The following is a 22,449-nucleotide window of genomic DNA, read 5'->3' as shown; positions in this document are numbered from 1 at the left end:
ACTGCTAAGAATAATAAAGGCGCCAACCAAGGACCATTTCACTAATAGAGTTATTGACGCTGAGTCAGCCATTTTCTACTTCTTCGTACTTCATGATCTCGGCCTGTCAGCCGTATTAACTGCTCAACAGCAAAAACGTCGTCATAGTCAAGTCTTTGCCTCGCTACAGTTAATGTCTCCAAAACTACATCTTGGATTTATCACCGGAAAGTGTAAAGTCATACTTTTCAAAATCAAGGGAAGGCCTTGGGAGGATATTTCACCAGGAAATCACAGGATAAAGCCAACTTACCACATTACTTCAATCATTCTCCCCATTAGATCCTTTACAGAGACCCAACAATCCAAACCTGTTGCTAGTTCATACCGAACATCAAGTTGACCTTGCCAAGATATCCCTTTGTTTCAGATAGAAAAAAAAAACTTCAGCTGCCTGCCATCTCCTTTTAAATCTTTTCAACTTAGTAAATCTACTGTATTACTTACTTACTGCTCTGTACTGGAAAATGTTTACAAGTTCCAAGTAAATGTTTACAATGTTTACAATGTTTACAAGTAAATGTCTTTACACTGTTTTTTGTTGTTGCAAGTTTGCAAAATATCTCTGGAATCCTACACACCCCCCCCACAAATTCGTAATTCTTATCTTATAGGGGCATTGCTGATTTCACTATCTATGTAGAAAAACAAGCAACCGTTGACAATTGCACTGTACTCTAAGATATTTACGAGCATAGATAAGTCAATATTTAGTTTCAGTTTACAACATTATTGGCGAAGTGAGTTGTTCATTTTATTTGCAATTAATGTGCTCCGTTTTTCTGTTTTGTAGGTCTATCTTTCAAATAAATAAATAAACACGTTAGACGGAGGTGCGCATTTCCAATTAGATCCTCGAATTAACTAAACGTTGGGTTTAAGCCTAGCCTAACTAAATCTTATTATTTTTACGGTTTGTCCTCGGCGATTCTCAGTAATTTCGTATCTCACCCTTCCAAAAAAAAAGCATTTACACGGTTTCAGCACAAAAACGAAGACACAACAAAAGGTATGATCTCGTCTTTAGTGAATCTATACAAAATTGTTTTCTCAACTTAGAAGTCAGAAAGCGAACTAGAAATGCTCAGTATCTACTTGTATATTACTCAGTATGTGGTTTCACCATCTCAAGTGAAAATAAATGCCACGTTTTAATTATGTCTAAAATATGTATATCAAAAGTATTCTTTAGAACCGAGAAATATATTTTCCCCTTCTTAGTCCATTTGTAAAAAGGGGTTTTATGTTTCATAAAGTATTTATTTAATTCTTTTTGGTCTTAAACTATGTAAATTGTGCCTACTTAGTTCTTCAATACATACTATATCTAATATGCATTGAATATGCGGATACACTGCTCCTACTTAAAAATAGCTTAAAGGCAAGAATGCTTGTCAAATAAATGCTTTAGTTGCCTATTAGAAACGCTCACATCCGCAGAGGCAAAGGTACGTTTGGGCTACAATTCTCACAAATTTTAAATTGCAGGATAATTAAGTATTTTTGAGATTCAAACTTATCTGAGTATTAAAATGATAGGTAAAGCAAAGCTGTATACAAATTTTGAGCCAAATTGCATGAGAGGAAGGGGTCCAAATAAGCATCTCAAATTTTGGCCTGAGAGTCAGCAACTTAAGTAAAACGTGGTAAAAAGAAGTTATCTGCCCATTTTTATTTTGTTTTGCATTTACTTACTTAGAGTTTACTGAATAAAAAATGGCGAACAGCTTACCAGTTCCAATATCACCGGAGGCAGAGAATTTTACACCTTCTTTTGTGCAGCAAATAACTACTGATTCACCAAACTGACTCAGATCACGAACAATTCTTGCAAATTCACCAGCTGGCATTTTAACTATACAGGCGTAGTCAGTTTCCTGGACACAAGAAAATAATTATTATACCTGACTTTAAATTAAGCAGTTTTAAGTATTCAAATTTAGATGCACAATTACCTCTAATAGAAAGTTTGACTCGATAAGAAAATCTAGAGAAAATTACCTTTACAAAACATAAATAAAAAATTGTGCCCAATGTCAACAAAAATTTTAAACAGCCAAATAAGTGTTCCTGGTGTTTAGACCTTAATCTACATAACGCAGTCATCAGTTTGAAGTAGTTGCATAGACGAGGATCTTCCAAGACGGTTAGCTACAAGTAACGTGTTCTCCTTTCCGTACTTCACACAGATCTAAACAGCATCAGATAATTATTTAACGAATAACAGCCCCTAAATGCATTACAGAAAAGAATTAAATCAACCTCTAAACATATATATATATATATATATATATATATATATATATATATATATATATATATATATATATATATATATATATATATATATATATATATATATATATATATATATATATATATATATATATATATATATATATATATATTACAACTAACAACTTACCACAGCACCAAGCCGCCTGAGGCCAACACAGCTACACACGTTCCTCCTTCATCCCAATTTACTCAAAGGCTCTCTCTTTAAACCCTCTCAGGAAGTTTCCAATTCCTTTAAACCTTTCTTTATGACATCCTCCCACCCCAGACGAGGACAGCCTGCTTTTCGTTTAGCCCTAGATGGTCTCCGGCAATCTGTCTTCCCTCCTCCGCAGAACGTGGCCTAGCCATCTCAACCTGTCTTTCATTATAGCCATAGAAAGCGGAATTGAACCACATTTTTCGTATAGCCTACTGTTTGAAGTAAGGTCAGTCAGCCGGGTATCCAGAACAATCCGTAGACAATTTCTTTGGAAAACATCAAGTAAATCTTCATCCACGTTTCGGAGCGCCCATGCTACAGAGCCATATTTGATCACTGCCATCACTGTACCCTTCAATATTCTAATCTTGGTCTGCAGACTTATCTTTCTATTCTTCCAGACTTTTTTTTAACTGTGAAAGAACATCCTGAGCCTTGGCTATTCTACTTTTAACATCTTCACTGCTCCCAGCGTCTTTACTAATAATACTACCAAGGTAAGTGAAGCTACCCACCTGATCAATCTTTTAGTCACCCCACGTCACCTTTTCGTCTTCACTTATTCCTAGCCTTAGTCTTTTTAATATTAATTTCAAAACCTATTCTAGCACCCTGAATTCGCAAAATCTCTAAAATTTCATTCATTTTGCTCACACGTTCATCTAGTATGCTTAAATCATCGGCATAACCTAAGTTCAGGAGAGTTTTTCCTCCCCATTTGATTCCGTGGTCTCCACCTGATCAATCTTTTCGCTACCCAACGTCACCTTTTCATCTTACTTTATTCCTGGCCTTACCGACTTAGTCTCTACCATAACTATCCCCATTTGATTCCGTGGTCTCCCATTGCCTTTCCTGTGCTCCTTAAGACAAAGTCCATCAAAATGATCCATATGAAGGGGGATAGAACACAATAATGCTTAAGTCCTGATTTAATACAAAACCAGCTGTTAACCACATTTCCTACCTAAACCGCAGCAGTATTATTCTCGTACATAGCACTAATCACTTTAATGTATTTGTCCGGTATACCATATAAAGATAAGACCTCTACTAAGGGTCTTTTATTAACAGAATCGAACGCTTACTCATAATCTATAAAACTGAAGACCAAAGGTGTTTGACAACTAAGGTACATCTTAATGATTAACCTAAGAGTAAAAATTCGGTCGGCACATCCTCTACCTAATTCTAAAACCGCACTGTTCTTCTTTTAAGACTTTATCTACAGCATCTCTCAGTCTAGAAAGTATCATATTACTAAGAAATTTTCTACTCACAGAGATCAGACTCATGCCTCGATAATTACGACACTCACTCTTATCAACTTTCTTATACAGTGGTTCAATTAAGGTTTTGCTAACATCGTTAGGTACTTCCCATTTTTCAAAAATCATATTCATAATCTTCAGTAACTTTATTTCTAACCTCAGAGCCACCATATTTAAGAAACTCATTTACCACACTATCAGCAGCTGGAGCATTATTATTTTTTAACCCTTTTAGTACTGTCGCTAATTCTTCATCATAAAACAAATCTTCCTTCACATCCAAGGTATCACAAACTTTTTCAATTTCCTCTATATCATTTCCTGCAACTGTATCTTGGTTTAGCACATTCTTAAAATGTTGCTAATCTCTCTTTAACTCTTTCCTTATCACTAATTGTGGCCCCACTCCTATCTTTAACTGGGAAAAGTCCGGATTGACTACCCCCTCTCAACTTATTAACATGCCACTACAATATTTTACTATTATGCCTTCTTGCTGAATCTACCAGATCCTCGGCAATTTTATCCATGGCCTCCACTTCACACCTCCTTAATTCATATTTTATTGCTTTCTCCACTTTCTTTACATTCTTTTTGTTTTCATGTGATCTATCACTCAAATAATTCTCAAGACCCCTTCTCCTCTCAATTAAACATAAAGCTTTTTCACTAATATTCCTAGCTACAGTCTTAACTTTCTTCCCTAGGACACCATCAGCAACTTAACAAATTTTTTTTCTAAAATTATTCCATCAATCTTCCACATTGTCAAATTTGAAACTCTCAGGTTTAGTATTCAACTGTTCCTGGAAAGTTTTTCTCAAACTGTCATCCTGGAATCTATCAACATTATATCTTTTCGGGAGGTAGTTACCCTTCCGACATCTTAGCTTTAAATTAACCCATAAACACCACTATATGATGATCTTTACTTTTAACATCAATAACAGTACCCCTATATACCCTAGCATCTTGTATTGATCCTGCCAGTCTTCGGTGTACTATAACATAATCAATAAGGTTTGCTGTCTTACCATCACGTGAATACCATGTCAAATTATGGGCCATTTTATGACCAAACACACAGACATAATATATATATATATATATATATATATATATATATATATATATATATATATATATATATATATATATAATTCTAGGAGGAAAAAATGAAATGTTTTTTTTACATCAAGGTGGAGGGGTAGTCGTTCTTCAAAGAAAATATAAAAAAGGCATTTTTAAAAATGTCGGAAGAGGAGCTGTGCCCCCTCCTAGATTTTATAAACTTGAAAAAAATTGAAAGACAGGAAAACAGGAATGATGAGCCTTAAGGACGATGCACTTAATGCCAAAGTAAAATTAAAGGTGGTAAAGATATTATTTTGTTTTAATTATTTACATAAATTCATAAACTGTGATATTTGTAAAATAAATAGCAATTACTTTCAGTTTTGATTCGTTTAGAACTGTTCCAGGAAATAATGAAACTACACTAGACTTTTCCGTTCATACTTCCAATGCCAAGAAAAAACAATTGCTGATGCAGTTGCAATAATTCGAAATGGGTGTTAAGATACTAGATAACAACATTACAGGCTATCAAAAAAGCAGAAAACCGATAATTTTCGTTCGTAACTCTAAATAGAAACCAATTGCTTAAACAAGATAGACAATTAGGAACTTTCATGGCTTGGAGGACATTTTCTTGTGTCAAAAGCTCCGTTTTCTAAGTAGAATTTTTTCCAGGAGAGAAACAGAAACTTTTCTTTAGAAAAAAAGCAAACCTCTGATCTAACCTAGGATCCAAATGAACCTAATGGAGCAATCAATTCTACCAGCTCAGTTTATAGTGAAGGAGCACGAACGTCAACCTGACAAACACATTCACCAGACAATCAACCTGAAAAATGTACTGGATTAACACATCTGACCAAAGGCTATTTGTTTTATGTACTTGTTCTATTTGGCTACAAACTGTTCAAATACCGATAAACCAGCTAGTTAATGCATTTTAAGACAAATTCTTCATATTCTGTAAGTTCAGTTTACTTATCCAGGATACCGATACAGTATTCGAGAAATAACATAACATTCCCAGAAAAGATAGGAGTACAACAAGCAAATTAAATATTCAATCAATATAACAATGAGTGAAAAAAGGTAAATATATTCCATCCTTATTGTTCCCATTCTTACCTTCGCCTTAAGTCATTAGATAATTCTTATTTTCGTCATATCCCTGTTCGTTGAGGATTAAGACAAGGGCGAGTTCTTTCTCCGTATATTTTTAACGCTTGTATCGAAGATGTGTTATCAAAAATATCGACTACGTGCCTACTAAGGCCATCTAATATCTCATATTCGGCTTATGCGGATGACCTTCTTCTGATTAGTCAAACTGAGTCTGGTCTTGCCCGTTCAGTGAAGCCAGTTACTTCTGCTCTCCACGATATCGGCCTGTACCTAAATATTGACAAGTGCGAGTTTCTTGTTTTCAACGGTAATAATTGTCCAGAATCACTATACTGCGGTGGTTTTAGTATTCCCCGTGTTAAATCGTTTCATTGGCTTGGCATAACAGTTAGCGATTCTATGAATGCTCCCCGGTCTCGTGCTCTCAAAGATATTAGTGATAAGCTGAGGCTCGGTTACTCTAAGATTGTGGCAAATCGTGGACACTATAGGAGAAGAGCACTAACTCGGCTTTACTCAAATTTTTGTGATCATTCTGTACTCTTCTGTACTGGTATTCGGCCACTTCTGTTGACCGGTGATCTGAAACGTATTCGTATAAATTATTACCGGTACTGCAAATTTCTTTTATATCTGCCTCGTTCTTACTTGAATACAAAACTGGTTAAAAAGTATTGTGCGACAGATATTACCGGTGTTATCGAAAAATTATATGCCAAGCTAGCTATTGAAGCGCCTTATAGGCTAGGGTGTTTTCACCGCCTTTTTTCTGTATGTGATTAACATTGTTTCTTGTTTTTTTCTTTTGCCGTTTTTCTTTTGTATTTACTCCACTTAACCTCTGTTTTGTAAAGTGGGTGATAAATAAATTATTATAGAAGTTCACATAACTGACCTATGAATAAAGTGAACATACCGTTCGGTGCCTTTTTTAAGTTCTTTTAGAATATAATAATCCTTTCTGTCGCATATTCAATTTTAAACCCTTAACGGATCATCAAAGATGATACCTTTAACCTGTATTTTAGATACGGCTTATATACCTCTGTTATTATTAAAACCGGTTTACACGTAAATTGAATCGACGGTGACAAAATCGGATATCGACAAGCGCGTGGGATATATATAATACGGGCTATATTTTGGTAGAGTTATAAAGGTTTGGTTGAGCTAGGCTAAATTGAATTAACGACAAAACAATCATTATATTTGGGAAAAGCATAAAAAGGGCATCGAGTGGTATGTTGACTTATTCGTAGGGGCATTTATATGAACTGCTCAATATTTATAACAATAAAGAGTAGGAAAAACTTACAGGTATACCAAGATGTTCCTGATCCAAATTCATTAGTTTCATTTCGTAGTCGGAGACTTTGTCTTGTGAAGGAGCTTCGAATGTGAATGTTACTGTATCAGCACTATCTTGAGCTTTCATTGTGATTATATCATCACTTGATGAACACTTTAGGATCTTGGACATGCTAAAAATAAAATACAACATGATAACGCAATATCTCTTTTTTAGTCTATTAATAGTACACAAGAGACTAATTTAAAATTAAAATTTTAGGTCCTATTGTCAATGAAAGCATTAATTTCACGATTAAAATTGCTGATTGAGTCATATTGCTGCCAAAAGTATTTTTTTGGTAGCCTTCCTAAATTATTTTATTTTTTAAAGATAATCCTATAGTTACAATTACTTACCCTATCTACTTTTTAAAATCTTTAGTTTTATTATTGTCTTTCGTCTGTTCACTGCATAACAGCAGGCGAAAACAATTTTTTTACGTTTTGTTTTTACGGACACAATTTCTTTTCTTTTGACATTCCGGTTTGACCATCTCAGAATTGACAAAGTCAATTGTTTCGTTTTAATAATTTGACTAAGTTCGATTCTAAACTAGTAAATCCAAGTGTAAATGTAAAACAAAATTTTCAACGTAGTTGAAATTAAATACCATCCCAATTATATGCTGCTTCCCAAGAGAGAGGAAATTCATGAGGATTCAACTCCATTTTTTAGCTTCTCTTAACAACAAAATTCTATAATTCAAGTTCAAGTTCCATTTATTTCCATGAAATAACAATAACCCAAAGGGCTCAATGGCCCGTTATTTGGGAAACGACATAGAATAAATAAAGAATGATAAACCTTGACATAAACATACTAAACAACATCTAAATATAAATCTATAAGGAAAAGAAGTCAACTCACCGGCAGTCCCCACGAAACAGCTACCCTCACATCACCCGACAATAAAATACAATTTTAATTTCTCTACGTCATCGAGTATCCAGCGACAACAAAACAACCCCCCCCCCCCCCGCAAAAAAAAAACAACAAAAAAACATAAAACACGTAATATTTACATTTAATAAGAAACTTTTCACCTGTCTCTTAAAGGAGCCAAGTGTTCGTGACTGCTGGATCTCAGCAGGAACCAAGTTCTAAGCACGCCCCACAGTCACGGCCATACCGAAGTCTGAACGAACCGAGAGAGTAGTCGGAATCATCACATCCCCCAGTTTCGAACTGTATACAAATTTACTTCCCCTACTAGTTTCATCAGTACCGAAAAACAACATGGGAGATCTCCCTGGAAGTACTGATACGCCAACGAAGATAAAGATAAAATATAAATATCTTTAATCTTAAGGAGGTCAAGAGTGTGTGTAGCCGACTGGAGAATTCTTGCCGCTTTCTCATGAAGATGGTGAATAGGAGCAAGTAACGAGGGAAATGTGGACATCCACACAGACGAACAGGAACATATATAAGGGTAGATGAGAGAGAAGTATAAAAGACGGAGGATAGGAAAATGAAATAAACACTTTAATTTTGGATGATTCCAAGTCTACAGAAAATTTTCACTCTTATTATTGCAACATGCCACTTAAATGATAAATTTTCATCCAAAAGAACTCCCAGGAATCGCACATATCGATCCGGGGACCGAATTATGGAGCCTCTTGGTGTAGGAAGCTCAGTAATTGTGGGGCAGCTCACACGTTTACAAGAAAAAATAAGAAGGTACGATTTTTTTTTTACATTTAAAGCTAGTTGATTAATGTCAAACCAATTGAGTATCTTCTCAGTCATTGCTTGAAGCTTTAGAATAAGGGATGATTCATCCGGAACTGCAGCACCTAGAGTAATGTCATCTGCAAATGCTATCAATTCTTCCCGACTATCAGATGTGAACACCAACGTAGCCTGAGAGTAAGATTTATGAAACAATCCACAGCAAACATTGTTAATTGGGGTGTTAAAAAGTCGGCAGAGATCGTTCACATAGATTAGAAAGAGGGTTGGCCCAAGAATAGAACCTTGGGGTACTCTGTATTCAATTGGAACTTTTTTGTCTGTATCTTTCGTGGCGATAGATCAGTCAGTTAGGTATGACGAGAACCAAGACAATGCTTCCCCACGCACACCAAGATGAGAAAGTTTACCAAAGAGGATCTTGAATAGAATCTTTTTATTCTTTTGCGGCATGTTTTCATTTAAATAAGTTTAATGCATACTTAGTTTTTGATGTGAGCTCTTTTATTGATCAAAAACATCAAACCCTTAAAGCATTTTTCAGCAGAAAGACATACAAAATCAACAAATTTCACTTTTTTTATATCAACAAAAACAGCCACTATCATGAGCGGAAATTTATTTCAGGAGAATTGAGCGAATGTTTCAAGTAGCAAAAAAGGTTCATTAGACGAAAATTATTTAAAAAAAGTATGAAAAGGAAAGATTATCTACGAATTTGGGCCAAATCAACTTGTACATGCCTCACATTTACTATATACGATCCCTTCTTAGAGAGCTATCAACTTCAAAAACGATTTAGCATTTTAGGCATTTGCCCAATGAATTGTTTTTCTCACAAAATCAGATTTGCAGCTTTTTTGAATAGTTTTGTATGATTAATTCTTCTTCTTTTTTGAAAAATGGTAGTGCTACATGGCAGTGGCGGATCCCGGGGAGTGGGGAAGGTCTCTCTTCCTGGCCTGTGTGCTGTTTTCATTTACACTTATACAACTGGATTGACAAGAAGGTAATCACCTTTAACAAACCCCCCCCCCCCCATCCAACTAAAATCGTATATTCCAACTGAAATAGGAAGCAATCTCTTGAATGTAGGAGACAATTTAAATACTTATTTGGGAACAAGCGGGCAACTACGAAGGAAGAGGGCAAATATACGAATCCTATAAAATATCTATATTTCAGGGGGGATGGACCACCAATCGTTTCCCTGCACACTTGACTGCTATGAAGGATTGATTGGTTAAATTATAAATTAACTTCCATAGTTTTACGACACATAAGATTTCCAAATTACGAAAGCGACATGAACCAGACATAGCAGGGTTCGGACAGGTTGGTTCGTTTGAAATTATAGGCTCTGTCCTATTTATATAGGATTTCCCGAACCCAAATATAGGCCAAATATAGGATTCGGAAGTCTTCGGGATCAGATCGGTGGTAAATGGCGTGGGAGGCCTGGTTACGTGAATTCGTCATTTCCCGAGTTTCTGCTTTCTTTTTTTTTTTTTTTTTAATCAGATACACATACTGTGCCAACGATTAACTGATACAGGTAAAATACCTGGAATCACTCTTGCTGCTTCTTGGGCATCAATTTCGATATGAGGTCATTTTTTCTCTTTGCAAGAGACTGCTCCATTCTCGCAGATTCCATCATCTGCTCTCTTTCACTTGTTCTGGACTTCACATCACCTTCGAGCAAAGAAACAGCTAGGGCAATGGTTATGGAACTCTTAGAACCGGCAACCTTCTTCATTCTATCGGTCACTTCTTGAAGTAGAGTATCTGCTACTATTCTCTTTTCTCTTAGCTCTGATGCTCTAAGTTTTTCTTTTCCCTTTCCAAATCTTCTATTTCTTTCTTTTTTTCGTGGACCTCCTGCAATTTCCACTTGTTGTCCTCTTCAAAAGCCCCTTTCTCCTTCTCCGATAGCTCTTCTTTTTTCTTTTCATGTAGATATTGTTGATAACAAGACCGTGCAGAACGTGCAAGATTCAACAGTTCTTTTGTAATAACAAACCGTTCTGGTTTTCCTCCATAAAGTCTCAACGTGTCATATACACGTTCAGACATTAATGCCTGGTCTTCATCGAGAATCCTACCAGAACACGAGAACCCATGCTCAACAGCTGCGCTGCCAGGCGATAACGTCAGCATTGCTTTGATAAGCTTGGTAAGTTCCGGGCAATTTCTGTCCCCGCGCTCATTCAACAGTCCTAAGTAATGGCTCCAAAAATGATCGATCCGAGTAATGTCCTCACGGGGTCCATTTTCTGTTCGCAAAAGCAGCCACTCAACCTGGGCGACGTCTGAGCTTGCTCCAATCGCAATCTAGCGTGCCACAGCCGCTATGTCTGCAATGCTTCTTGAATCCTTCATGGCGATTGGACTCAAAAAGCGTAAAGCCTCTAGAAAACCATCTTTTCCAGAGACATTTGTTCAAAATATGGCGAATGCCCGCAATAAAATGTTTTTGCACATTGATATAGAAAATGACCTTGTCTTTCAGTGTTGCTTTCTCACGGAAAGATCGTTCCACATTTTCTGAAACTATGGGCTTTTCTGCAAATTTTTCAGCAAGGTTCAACATTTCTGGTGAAAAATTTTCAATCTCGGTCACGAAATCTGGAATAAAGACCCGTCCGCAAAGGGTCACAACTAGTCTTTTGATCTCTGAGTTCAGAACATGAATGAGAGGCTCTTCTTTCTGGAACAGTTGGGTGAAACTTATGACAGTTCTGCTGAGGCTAGAACCAACTCGAGTTGGGCCTTCATCGTCTCACTTCTGATATAAGCTACAATCTTCAGAAAGTTGGGAATGGACAGAAGTTTCTTTAATTTTTTCTCTCTCAGCATGAAGTTCAGGAAGTACTCTAAGATTGCCGGCAACTGCTGCATGATTCTAGCAAGGGCACGTCCGATCGTCAGCCAGCGGCTTAGGACATGCAATACGAAAGCATTCTCTGGCACTCTTACTTTCTTTTGGCACTTTCAATTGTCTTCACAACGTGAAGGCCAGCCGTCAAAATATGAATGCACAAGAATAACAAAGTCGGAACTTTCTTCTCCGAACACCTGAAGACATTTCAAGAAAGCGTTATGGATTATATGGATGGTTCAAGTACCAATATTCAACATTCCCTTTCCTGTCACTTTATTTTTTTTGTCACTGACATTGTTCCAAACACTTTTGTTGACATTTGGTCCATCACTTCCAAGCGTGATCAGTTTTTCAAGTGGCAGCTGATTCTGCTCAATGGCTGACACAATCTTCCTACACAGATCATCACTTGTCGCGTGGCCCATACAACTTGTGCATAAAAGTCTGCTCTGGATTTCGTTTCTATATGAGGACCAATATCGAACACGTATCTGTAACTCTTTCATACCAGCGTTGTTGGGTGTCTCGTCATATTCTAGTACATGATATGACTGAGTGTCCTTCACAAGCATTTGCTTACAGTAAGGATGCAGCGCATCGGTGATCAGATACATGAGTTTCTTCGCACATAGGGGCATTTTGTTGAGATTTTACCGGGGAACATTGCATGGAAGGTTGCGACAATATGGTCTGAAGAGTTAGCAGACATGGAACACTGTACCGTCTGAAGTGCCCATATTAACTCAGCTTTATAAGCGGCATCACGCTCACAAAACACGTTTGTACCAACTAACGGTTTCTCCTTCGTTGTTTCATCAACTCAAAATTTTCCATTCAGGTGAAGCTATAGTGGATGTAGTTAAGCAGTAACTGCGGCTTTGCGTTGTGCAGATCGCACATGTTGGTTTACCCCTGAGCAACACCAGCTGTGCAACCAAAATTTTTCAAGCAGAGTTTGCAAAAGAACGAGTACTGGTCGTACCCAGTCTTCCACCATTCGCCAATCTTTCTACTGCTGCAATCCGTCTTAGCAAGCCATGAACTATTAAATTTGGTAGGCCCCAAACTTAATTACCAAGCATCACCTACAAAATAGCATCCCAAGATTAAAAGACCTTAAAAAGAAAAAATATGGATATGTCCAAAACTGGGCCGTATTCGCATCAGCCTTTAAAATAGCTTTCAGGCAGGAAACGCATAAGTCGCAAGAACTCCAGTCTTATTAAGCAGATACTGCTAGCCTGTATACTGATCTTTGCTCATTTCGGACAGGCCCAAAATGACAAAAAACAAAACATAGGCTACTAAGTCAACACAACAGCATAGCCCAGGCAGAAGCAGCTTACTCAGCCCAGTACAAAACATTAGTTAAGTTCAAACAGCTCAACAGTTGTAATTAATTATCGATCTACACCGAAAGACTGCACGGTCTACAACTGAGTCAAAAGCAAAAAGAAAAGCACATCTTGGCTTACTTAAAGAGAAGTGAAAAATTGCAAATCATGAGCAATGTTCTTAGTGCTCTTCAGCCGAAAATATAGGAATAATAGGATGTTAGCCAAAATATAGGCATTTTATAGGAGTGCATTAGAATATAGGAATTTATAGGCGAGTCCGAACGCTGACATAGATTTGACTAAGCCACTTAAAAAAAAAAAAAAAAAAAAAAAAAAAAAAAAAAAAAAAAAAAAAAAAAAAAAAAAAAAAACACACAATGATGAATGATGGACATGGTTAGACTGCACCCGAAAGGAAGTATATACATACCTAAAGCCGTATAAAATAAACATCAATAAAAAGAAATAAGTGATACATCTATATGTTAATCTTAGAAACAGAACTAAACTTATAGCTGTGGATGACTACTTTTCATCACCATTTACCTTGTCAAGTTCATTCCAAGAGACAAATTTCTATCACATCTGTATTTATCGAATCCTTCTGCTTTCAGGTTTAATGATACAAGACTTACATGTGAATTGTCCATAGCCTGAAATTCAAAATCTTTAAATCAAATCATTAGGCCAAAAGATTACAAGAGACTGATGCTTCAGCATCAGTCAAATAGGAATAAATAGAATAATTTATTCCTTTGGTCAAATAGGAATAAGAGCTATTAACATTACTGATATTCTAAAAGCCTAAAAATAACAACCAGACAAGTATGTTTTTAGGTTGTTATAATTAACTTTGTGATTTTGGTTTGTCATTCTAGATGGCATTGTTTTTTTTTTGTCTTATATCAAAGTTTCTCTCAGGCTTGGGGCCTGGGCCCACATGAATTCTAAATTTTCTCGAATTGCTAGGCACCAGAGGCGCCATTTGGGGGGGGGGGGGGGGTCAGGGGTGGGCAAATGCCCACCCCAGATTTTCCAGGGGGTCCAAGCTTCCACCACAAAGGGCCTTTCGCCGGCCAAAATAATCCATTCTGTCCATTTGATTTGAAATCACTGCATGCCTATTAACCAAAGAGCGTAATTACTTGACGACCATTGGGGTAATTACGCTATTTGGTATTAATTATTGTAAACTTTGAAAGTAGGTAAGATACATAATAAAATTCTCGAGTTCTGTCAAATGCCCATTTCCTAGATGATTACGCGACACGAAGTGAGTCGGGGGAAGGGGGTGCCATGATGGATTTTATGCCCACCCTAAGATTTGGTCCAAATGGCGCCTCTGCTAGGCCCTTCTTATTCAAATTAACAATGAATTTTCTTAGAGGATTGTCCGCCAAAAAGAAAAATCCTATATGCGTGTCTGTGCCTCTACTCCCCACTAACAGTAAGGCTAGATTTTTTTTATGAGGATAGGCTCTAACTGTAAATCCAAAAAAAAAAAAAAAAAAAAAAAAAAAAAAAAAAAAAAAAAGAACACCCACAAATTGGCTTATGAATTATGCTTAAATAATAGGCACCCCCTTGTCTAGGGATATAAAGGGCAAAATTTAATACACATAACGTAGCATTTTTCCAAGCCATTTCCTCTCTTTTTCTAGCAAGAAGCCGCACTTCCCTGCTATCTTTATCTATAAGCACATACTTCGAGGAAGAAGAGATTAAACACTAGTTCAAAACCTAAACAAAACACTAGTTTGGATTTCAAAACTACTATGTCAAATACCCTCTTGGAAAAGATAGATCTTACCACATTGTCTGGTTTTGATATTGGCAGGATTTACCAATTTGCTCATGAGTTTCTATCCAACCTAATAATGTTGTCCTTGTAGGCCTATTGGTTACATTTTGGAACCAGGAAACCACGAAAATAAGTGGGTTTTGTGCTTCAAAGATCTGACCTGCAATTGGCGTGATAGCCCCAAACAAAGCTTGTAAGAAATATGGAAGTAAGTACGTTTTGTCCTATCAAGGGTAAATTTTTGTCTTTCATAAAAATGAGAGCACTCCAAATATTCTGTAGACCATTCTTTATGATAGGTTTCTCTCTTATATTTGTCTCTTTTTCTTCACCTTTCTTTTCTTTTTGTATTGTCATTGTTTTATAGATTATAGTAAGGAAATCTACTTATTTTATAATTATGTTTTAAAGGTTAAAATCCTTTGGTGATTGTTAATCTTGTTTCTACTATGAATTTAAGTGACTTTAGATAACTGTTACTTAGTGCACCTATTGTGTCTAATCATTTTCCAAGAATTGGCATTCTGACAAGAATAAGTGATTATTTAGCAGCATTAAATGATAACATTTTAATAGCTGGAAGTTTCATTTCTAAATGCTTCAGAGATGTTATGTTGTCAAGATCAGATCATCCTCCTCTCATTTCTTCAATTGAGTCTTTGAAAAAAGCCAATCTAGGAAGTTCCAAAGACAAAAAAATAGGAGAATTTAAGCATGAAAATTTGGGAAGATTTTAAGACTAGATGATTTCAAAATGTAAAAGAGAATGTTGCAGTTACTTGAATGTCCATTTATTCCAAACAGCTTCCATGCACAATCATTATTTCGAGATATTAGGAAAAATTGGGGTAACAGGAAAGCTACTCGGCAAATTATTTATGATGCATTGAAACTACTACTAATAATAATAACTCACTGCAGCACCAAGCCGCCTGAGGCCAACACAACTACGCACGCTCCTCCTCCAACCTAATCAATTTAAAGCCTCCCTCTTTACACCCTCCCAGGAAGTTCCCATTTCCTTTAAATCTTTATTTATGACATCCTCCTAACCCAGAAAAGGACGACCTGCTTTCCGTGTAGCCCCAGACGGTTGGCCAAAAAGGACAATCTTCGGTAATCTGTCACCCTTCATCCGTAGAACGTGCCCTAGCCGTCTCAACCTTTCTTTCATTATAGCCCCAGAAAGCGGGATTGAACCACACTTTTCGTACAACCTACTGTTTGAAATACGGTCAGTCAACCGGGTACCCAGAACAATCCGTAGGCAATTTCTCTGGAAAACATCTAGTAAATTTTCATCTGCTTTTCGGAGTGCCCATGCTTCAGAGCCATATTTGACCACTGTCATCACTGTAGCTTCCAATATTCTAATCTTGGTTTGTAGACTAATCTTTCTATTCTTCCAAACTTTTTTTAACTGTGAAAAAATATCCTGAGCCTTAGCTATTCTACTTTTAACATCTTCACTGCTCCCACCATCTTTACTAATAATACTACCAAGGTAACTGAAGCTCCCAAACTGATCAATCTTTTCGTTACCTAATGTCCCCTGTTCATCTTCACTTATTCCTAGCCTTAGTGACTTAGTCTTCTTAACATTAATTTTCAAGCCTATTTTAGCACCCTGAACTCGTAAAACCTCTAAAAATTCATTCATTTTGCTCACACATTCATCTAATATGCTTAAATCATCAGCATAATCTAAGTCCAGGAGCGTTCTTCCTCCCCATTTCATTCCATGGTCTCCAATTGCCTTTTCTGTGCTCCTTAAGACGAAGTCCATCAAAATGATCCATATAAAGGGGGATAGAACACAACCATGCTTAACTCCTGATTTAATACAAAACCAGTTGCTAACCTCATATCCTACCTTAACTGCAGCAGTATTATTCTCGTACATAGCGCAAATCACTTTAATGTATTTTTCAGGTATACCATATAACGATAAGACCTTTGTTAACGCTGTTCTATCAACAGATTCGAACGCTTGCTCATAATCGATAAAACTGAGGACCAAAGGTGTTTGACAACGAAGGGACTTCTCAATTATTAACCTAAGAGTGAAAACATGGTCGACACATCCTCTACCTTTTCTAAAACCGCATTGTTCTTCCCTTAAAACTTTGTCTACAGCATGTCTCAGTCCTAAAAAGTATCATATTACTCAGTAATTTGCTACCTACAGAGACCAGACTAATGCCTCGATAATTACGACACTCACTCTTGTCACCTTTCTTATACAGTGGTTTAATTAAGGTTTTCCTAAAATCACTGGGTACTTCCCCTTTTTCAAAAATCATGTTCGTAATCTTCAGTAGCTTATTCCTAACCTCAGAGCCACCATATTTAAGAAACTCATTAATCATACTATCAGCACCTGGGGCCTTATTATTTCTTAATCCTTTTAGTACTGTCGCTAATTCTTCCTCACTAAACAAATCTTCCTTCACATCCAAGGTATCACAAACTTTTTCATTTTCATCTATATCTTTTCCTGCAACTGTATCTCGGTTTATAGCACATTCTCAAAATGTTCCACCCATCTTTCTTTAACTTTTTCCTTATCACTAATTGTGGCCCCATTTCTATCTTTAACTGGGACTAGTCCAGATTGGCTACTCCCTTTGAAAGAAAAATTGAAAGATTGATGATATTATGATAAGTGGAAGCAGGTGGCTTAACCAAAGCATACTACAGGTGAATTTTATAAGTACATCTCAAGTGTTTGAACTATTAAAAAACATAACATTACTCAACCTTCTGTTCTAATTATGACAAAAGCTTCATTGATGAAAGAAAATCTGCAAACAGAATATAAATGAACCATGAATGCTATCAGAAATTGAAAATGATGTTAACTTTTAAGGCTATTGCATGTTATTTATTACCATAAATCTTATTTTTGATTTATCAAAGAAAAAGACCAGTTTCCAGGTGTTCTGAAGGAGACAAGAGCCATACCCCTACCAAAGAGTAGGAATTGGCAAAATGACTAGTTGGAGGCCAATGTGTCTACATACAATTGACATCATGGATTTTGAATCACTATCAAGTAGACTTAGTGATCTGTGTGTTATGGGTAAGTTTACACTTACCTGTGTTTCCTGTGTGGGGTTCTTCAATACAACACCTTGCTCACCTGACTGTACAACCTAGTCAGTGCAAAAAAGGGCAGTTACGATTATAATGGACTCTAGAGATATTCCTTACCAAGAAGCACTCATTACACTGAACATTCAGTGCCTAGAACAAAGAGTGTGTGATCTGACAATGAGGTTTGGAAAAGCATTGCTTTTAGATCCAGCCCATCAAGACATCTTACCTGCAGACTGATTCCTATACGTGCACGGACAAACCAATATTATAATTCATTTGTGCCTTTTTTTTACATCTATTTTTTAACAGTGCATAATTCCTGTTTTAAATGTTTTTGCAACTGCAAATTAGCCAAGAGCTATGAAAGTTGTTTAATAATCTGTTCTCTCTCTCTCTTTTCTGTGGTTTAAATCATTGTCCAGAGGAAGATTGAAGGAAGGATGGCTAATAACACTCTAAGTGCTGAATCCAAAGTAAACTGTTAAGCCCCACAGAGATGTTTCAGAACTGTAATTATTACTCTTGTTGATGCTTTATGATTTTCCCTATCTGGGGCAAGAAATACGAGATACAGATACAGCAATAACAATACCAGAAGCAAGCCTAAATGATCTAATAACTCATGCTCCTTCTTCTTGGAATGCCAAGCCTACTAGAATCCAGTTTGGTCTCCTTTTGGCTTTGCAACTATTTTCAATCTACAGGTGATGATGGGTCAGGAATAAGTCTTGCTACCATCTATGTGATCTACTCACAGATATTATTGTGTCTTAGAAAATTGGAAATACTTTTTTATTGATGTCTTTCAGTGTTAGATGGTAGGCTCGAGAGCAGCAGCATGTTGACGTCATGCTGGAAGTTTGCCTCACTGAAGATTCTCCTAATGTTGATTACTTCCTGCTGGATGCATTGACATTCAAAAATCAGATGGTTCAAGGATTCTGAAATAGATTTGCAAAGCCTGCAATATGGACTGGCTTGCTTATGCCAAGTAAATTCCTCTTGCCTCAGGATAAAAAAGTTGCTTTTGATTCTACAATAAAGAATGTTATCTGCCTTTGATGGAAATAAGGATGGAATGGACATTTTTGTTTTTGAAGGAACTCTTCTTCTTCATGCAACTGATTCTCAGTAGAATTTGACTAAATTTAATTATTTCAGGATTGTGAATTCATCAATGTAATTAAACATGCAATACTTGTCTATATGTATCTAAATAATTGGTTTCTTGAAAATGGCACAATAATTTTTTTTTTGTGAAAACTGGCATACAATTTTTCCCAATGAGGAAAAAACAATCTAGACAGAACTTGACTTTGTTTCTCCCTCACAGTCCCCTTAATATTTTTCATAAACCATCTTCAGACTAAAATTAGAGACCCCTGAAGGTTGAAACCCTTAAGCATAAGCAGGAGTTTTAAAACAATTAATTTGTTGACAAATTTTTAGAACATACAATTTTTAGAATAATAAATAAATAACAAATAAGGGTTACCTGCAAAGAAATGCCTGAGTCTGAGCAATCCCAAACTGCTTCATTAACTAAATCTTTAATTGCATCAAGAATTTTTTTCAATAGAGCACCTTGTGTAAGTCTTGCTTCAAACATTTTCTGTTTGCACTATGTCTTCTTGACTAGAAAAAGAGTGAAGAATTAGTAGGACATGAGAAGACATATAGTAAAACATAACTTTGAAACAGCAGTAACTCCTGAACAACTAGAATTTGTCTAATTCCTTGATATTTGCACATTCATAATCTCTGAATAGTACCAGTTAGGTGGTTAAATAAATAAAACAAGTTTTTTTTTTAATGAACTGTTTGATTATATCACAGACTAAGTAAAGAATGATGTTGACACAATGTATTATTTGAACTTTTTTTTTTGTTTAGACCAGAGCACTTCATTTTGAACAGACTGTTGTAGAAACTTCAAAAAAAGCTCACTTGATTGTAAATTGATGGGGCTAGTACCCTTTATAATAGTCAAGTGATTGAAGGGCAATTAAATCCCATGCCCGCATTTCCCTGAAAATTATGTATTTGAGGATGACAACACCCTTGCAACCCTCAGGGCAAGGGTTGTAAGTTATGTCCTGGAGGCATACAAGGTTTTTATAGTTAGCTTTGTTGTAAAAAATTCAAAAAGGACTCATTTGATCAAAAATTGAGAACTACCTCCCCTCCCATATCCACCCCTTCCCCAAACACTTCCAATCAAAATTTGAATATAGTCATTTTCTTCAACATAGTTGAAAGGTCTGGAAATTATGTCTTTGAGGATTAGACCCCCCCCCAGAGCCCTCAGGGAAAAGGTTTTAAGTTATGCCCTGGGGGCACATGGTTTTTATAGAAAGCATTGTTGTAAAAACTTCAAAAAAGGTTCATCTGATTGAAATTGAGAAGGCTAGTGTCCTTATTAATAGCCAAAATTGATCAGAGGGCAAAGCCTCCCCCCACACTCTTCATTTCCCATAACACCTCCAAAACGTTTCAAATATAGCCATTTTGTTCAATGTAGAGTCCATTATGCCTGGAGCCTGTAAGGCTTTTTATAGAAAGCATTGCCTTAGAAACTTCAAAAAGCGTTCACTCAAGTGGAAATTGAGAAGGTTATTGCACATTTCAATAGGCAAGAGTAATTGCAGGGAGAATCACCCCTCATTTCTCCAGAGACTTCTGATCAACATTTTGATATAGCCATGTTGTTCAATATAGTTGAAAGGTCTGGAAATTATGTCTTTGGGGATGACAACACCCCCTCCCCCAAACCCCTAATGATAAGGTTTGTAAGTTATGCCCTTTATGCATATAAGGTTTTTATAAAAACTATTGTTGTAGAAATTTCAAAAAGGGCTCATTTGCTTGGAGATTGAGAGGACTAGTGCTGTTTTTTGTAAAAAGTGATTGGAGGGCAAATGATGCCATTTTGCCATTTTGTTCAAAGTACTTGAAAGGTCTGGAAATTATGTCTTTGAGGATGACAAATTCCTCTAGCCTTCAGGGCAAGGGTTGTAAGTTATGCCCTAGGGAATATAAGGTTTTCATAGAAAGCATGGTTATATTGACTTAATTTTTTTCTTAAAAAATAAAAATTTTGAGATAGAACAAGAACAAGATAGAATATCATAGAACAAGGCTTTTGGGGTTGATACAAATCCCAGAGACTAGGGGCAAGGGTAAGTTATGCCCAGTGTGTATTTAAGGTTTTTATGGAAGGGATGGCTGTACAAATTTCAGATGAGGCTCATTTGGTTATAAATTGGCAGTTCTAGTTCCCTTTTAAGAGTCAAAAGTGATAGAGGGCAGCTAGCACACCCAACTACCCATCTTCACCAAACAAATCTGATTAAAATTGTGAGATAACACTTTTGCTCAAAATAGTCCGAACAAGAGCTAAGAGCTCATATAGCACTTGTGACGAGGCAAGAAGAGCCAAGAGCTCATATGGTATGAGCTCTAGCAATAGAGCCAGGAAATTATGCCAAGAGCCAAGAACTCTGAGTCACAATGTCCTTCTAAATATCAAAATTCATTAAGATCCGATCACTCACTTGTATGTTATAAATACATAATTTTTTTCTAATTTGTCCTCTCCCTTTAGCCCCACAGATGGCCGAATCTGGGAAAACGACTTTATCAAGTCAATCTGTGCAGCTCCCTGAAATGCCTACAAATTTTCATCATCCTAGCACGTCCAGAAGCACCAAACTCCCCTCCCCCCCAATGTCACCAGATCCGGACAGGATTTAAAATAAGAGCTCTGAGACATGATATCCTTCTAATATCAAATGTCATTGAGATCCAACCACCCGTTTGTAAGTTAAAAATACCTCATTTTTTCTAATTTTTCAGAATTAACTACCACCACCACCACCCCAACTACCCCAAAGAGAGCGGATGCGTTCCGGTTATGTCAATCATGTATCTAGGACTTGTGTTTATTTTTCCCACCAAGTTTCTTCCCAATCCCTCCACACTAAGCGTTTTCCAAGATTTTAGGTTTCCCCCTCCCAACTCCCCCCCAATGTCACTAGATCTGGTCAGGATTTAAAATAAGAGCTCTGAGAAATGATATCCTTCTAATATCAAATTTCATTGAGATCCGACCACCCATTTGCAAGTTAAAAATACCTCATTTTTCAAATTTTTCAGAATTAACTACCACCCCCTGCCAACTACCCCAAAGAGAGCGGATGCGTTCCGGTTATGTCAATCATGTATCTAGGACTTGTGCTTATTTTTCCCACCATGTTTCATCCCAATCCATCCA

At 36.5% G+C, this 22,449-nt stretch overlaps 1 protein-coding gene across 2 annotated transcripts in view; it reads right to left on the bottom strand.

Moving 5' to 3' along the window:
- The window catches only part of LOC136031937 (proliferating cell nuclear antigen-like), a 32,241-nt gene that overhangs the window by 5,559 nt on the left and 4,233 nt on the right, over nt 1–22,449 (bottom strand). For both annotated transcript variants that reach the window (XM_065711933.1, XM_065711934.1), the window contains exons 2-5: nt 19,672–19,811; nt 13,823–13,929; nt 7,325–7,490; nt 1,772–1,916 (exon numbers count right to left, since the gene is read on the bottom strand). In XM_065711933.1, the coding sequence (XP_065568005.1) occupies nt 1,772–1,916; nt 7,325–7,490; nt 13,823–13,929; nt 19,672–19,785 (532 nt within the window). In that variant the 5' untranslated portion in view covers nt 19,786–19,811. The remainder of the gene's footprint in view (nt 1–1,771; nt 1,917–7,324; nt 7,491–13,822; nt 13,930–19,671; nt 19,812–22,449) is intronic.

The sequence above is a fragment of the Artemia franciscana genome, chromosome 10, assembly GCF_032884065.1.
Source record: "Artemia franciscana chromosome 10, ASM3288406v1, whole genome shotgun sequence".
Taxonomy (NCBI): domain Eukaryota; kingdom Metazoa; phylum Arthropoda; class Branchiopoda; order Anostraca; family Artemiidae; genus Artemia; species Artemia franciscana.
This window is presented reverse-complemented; position numbering and strand designations above follow the sequence as displayed.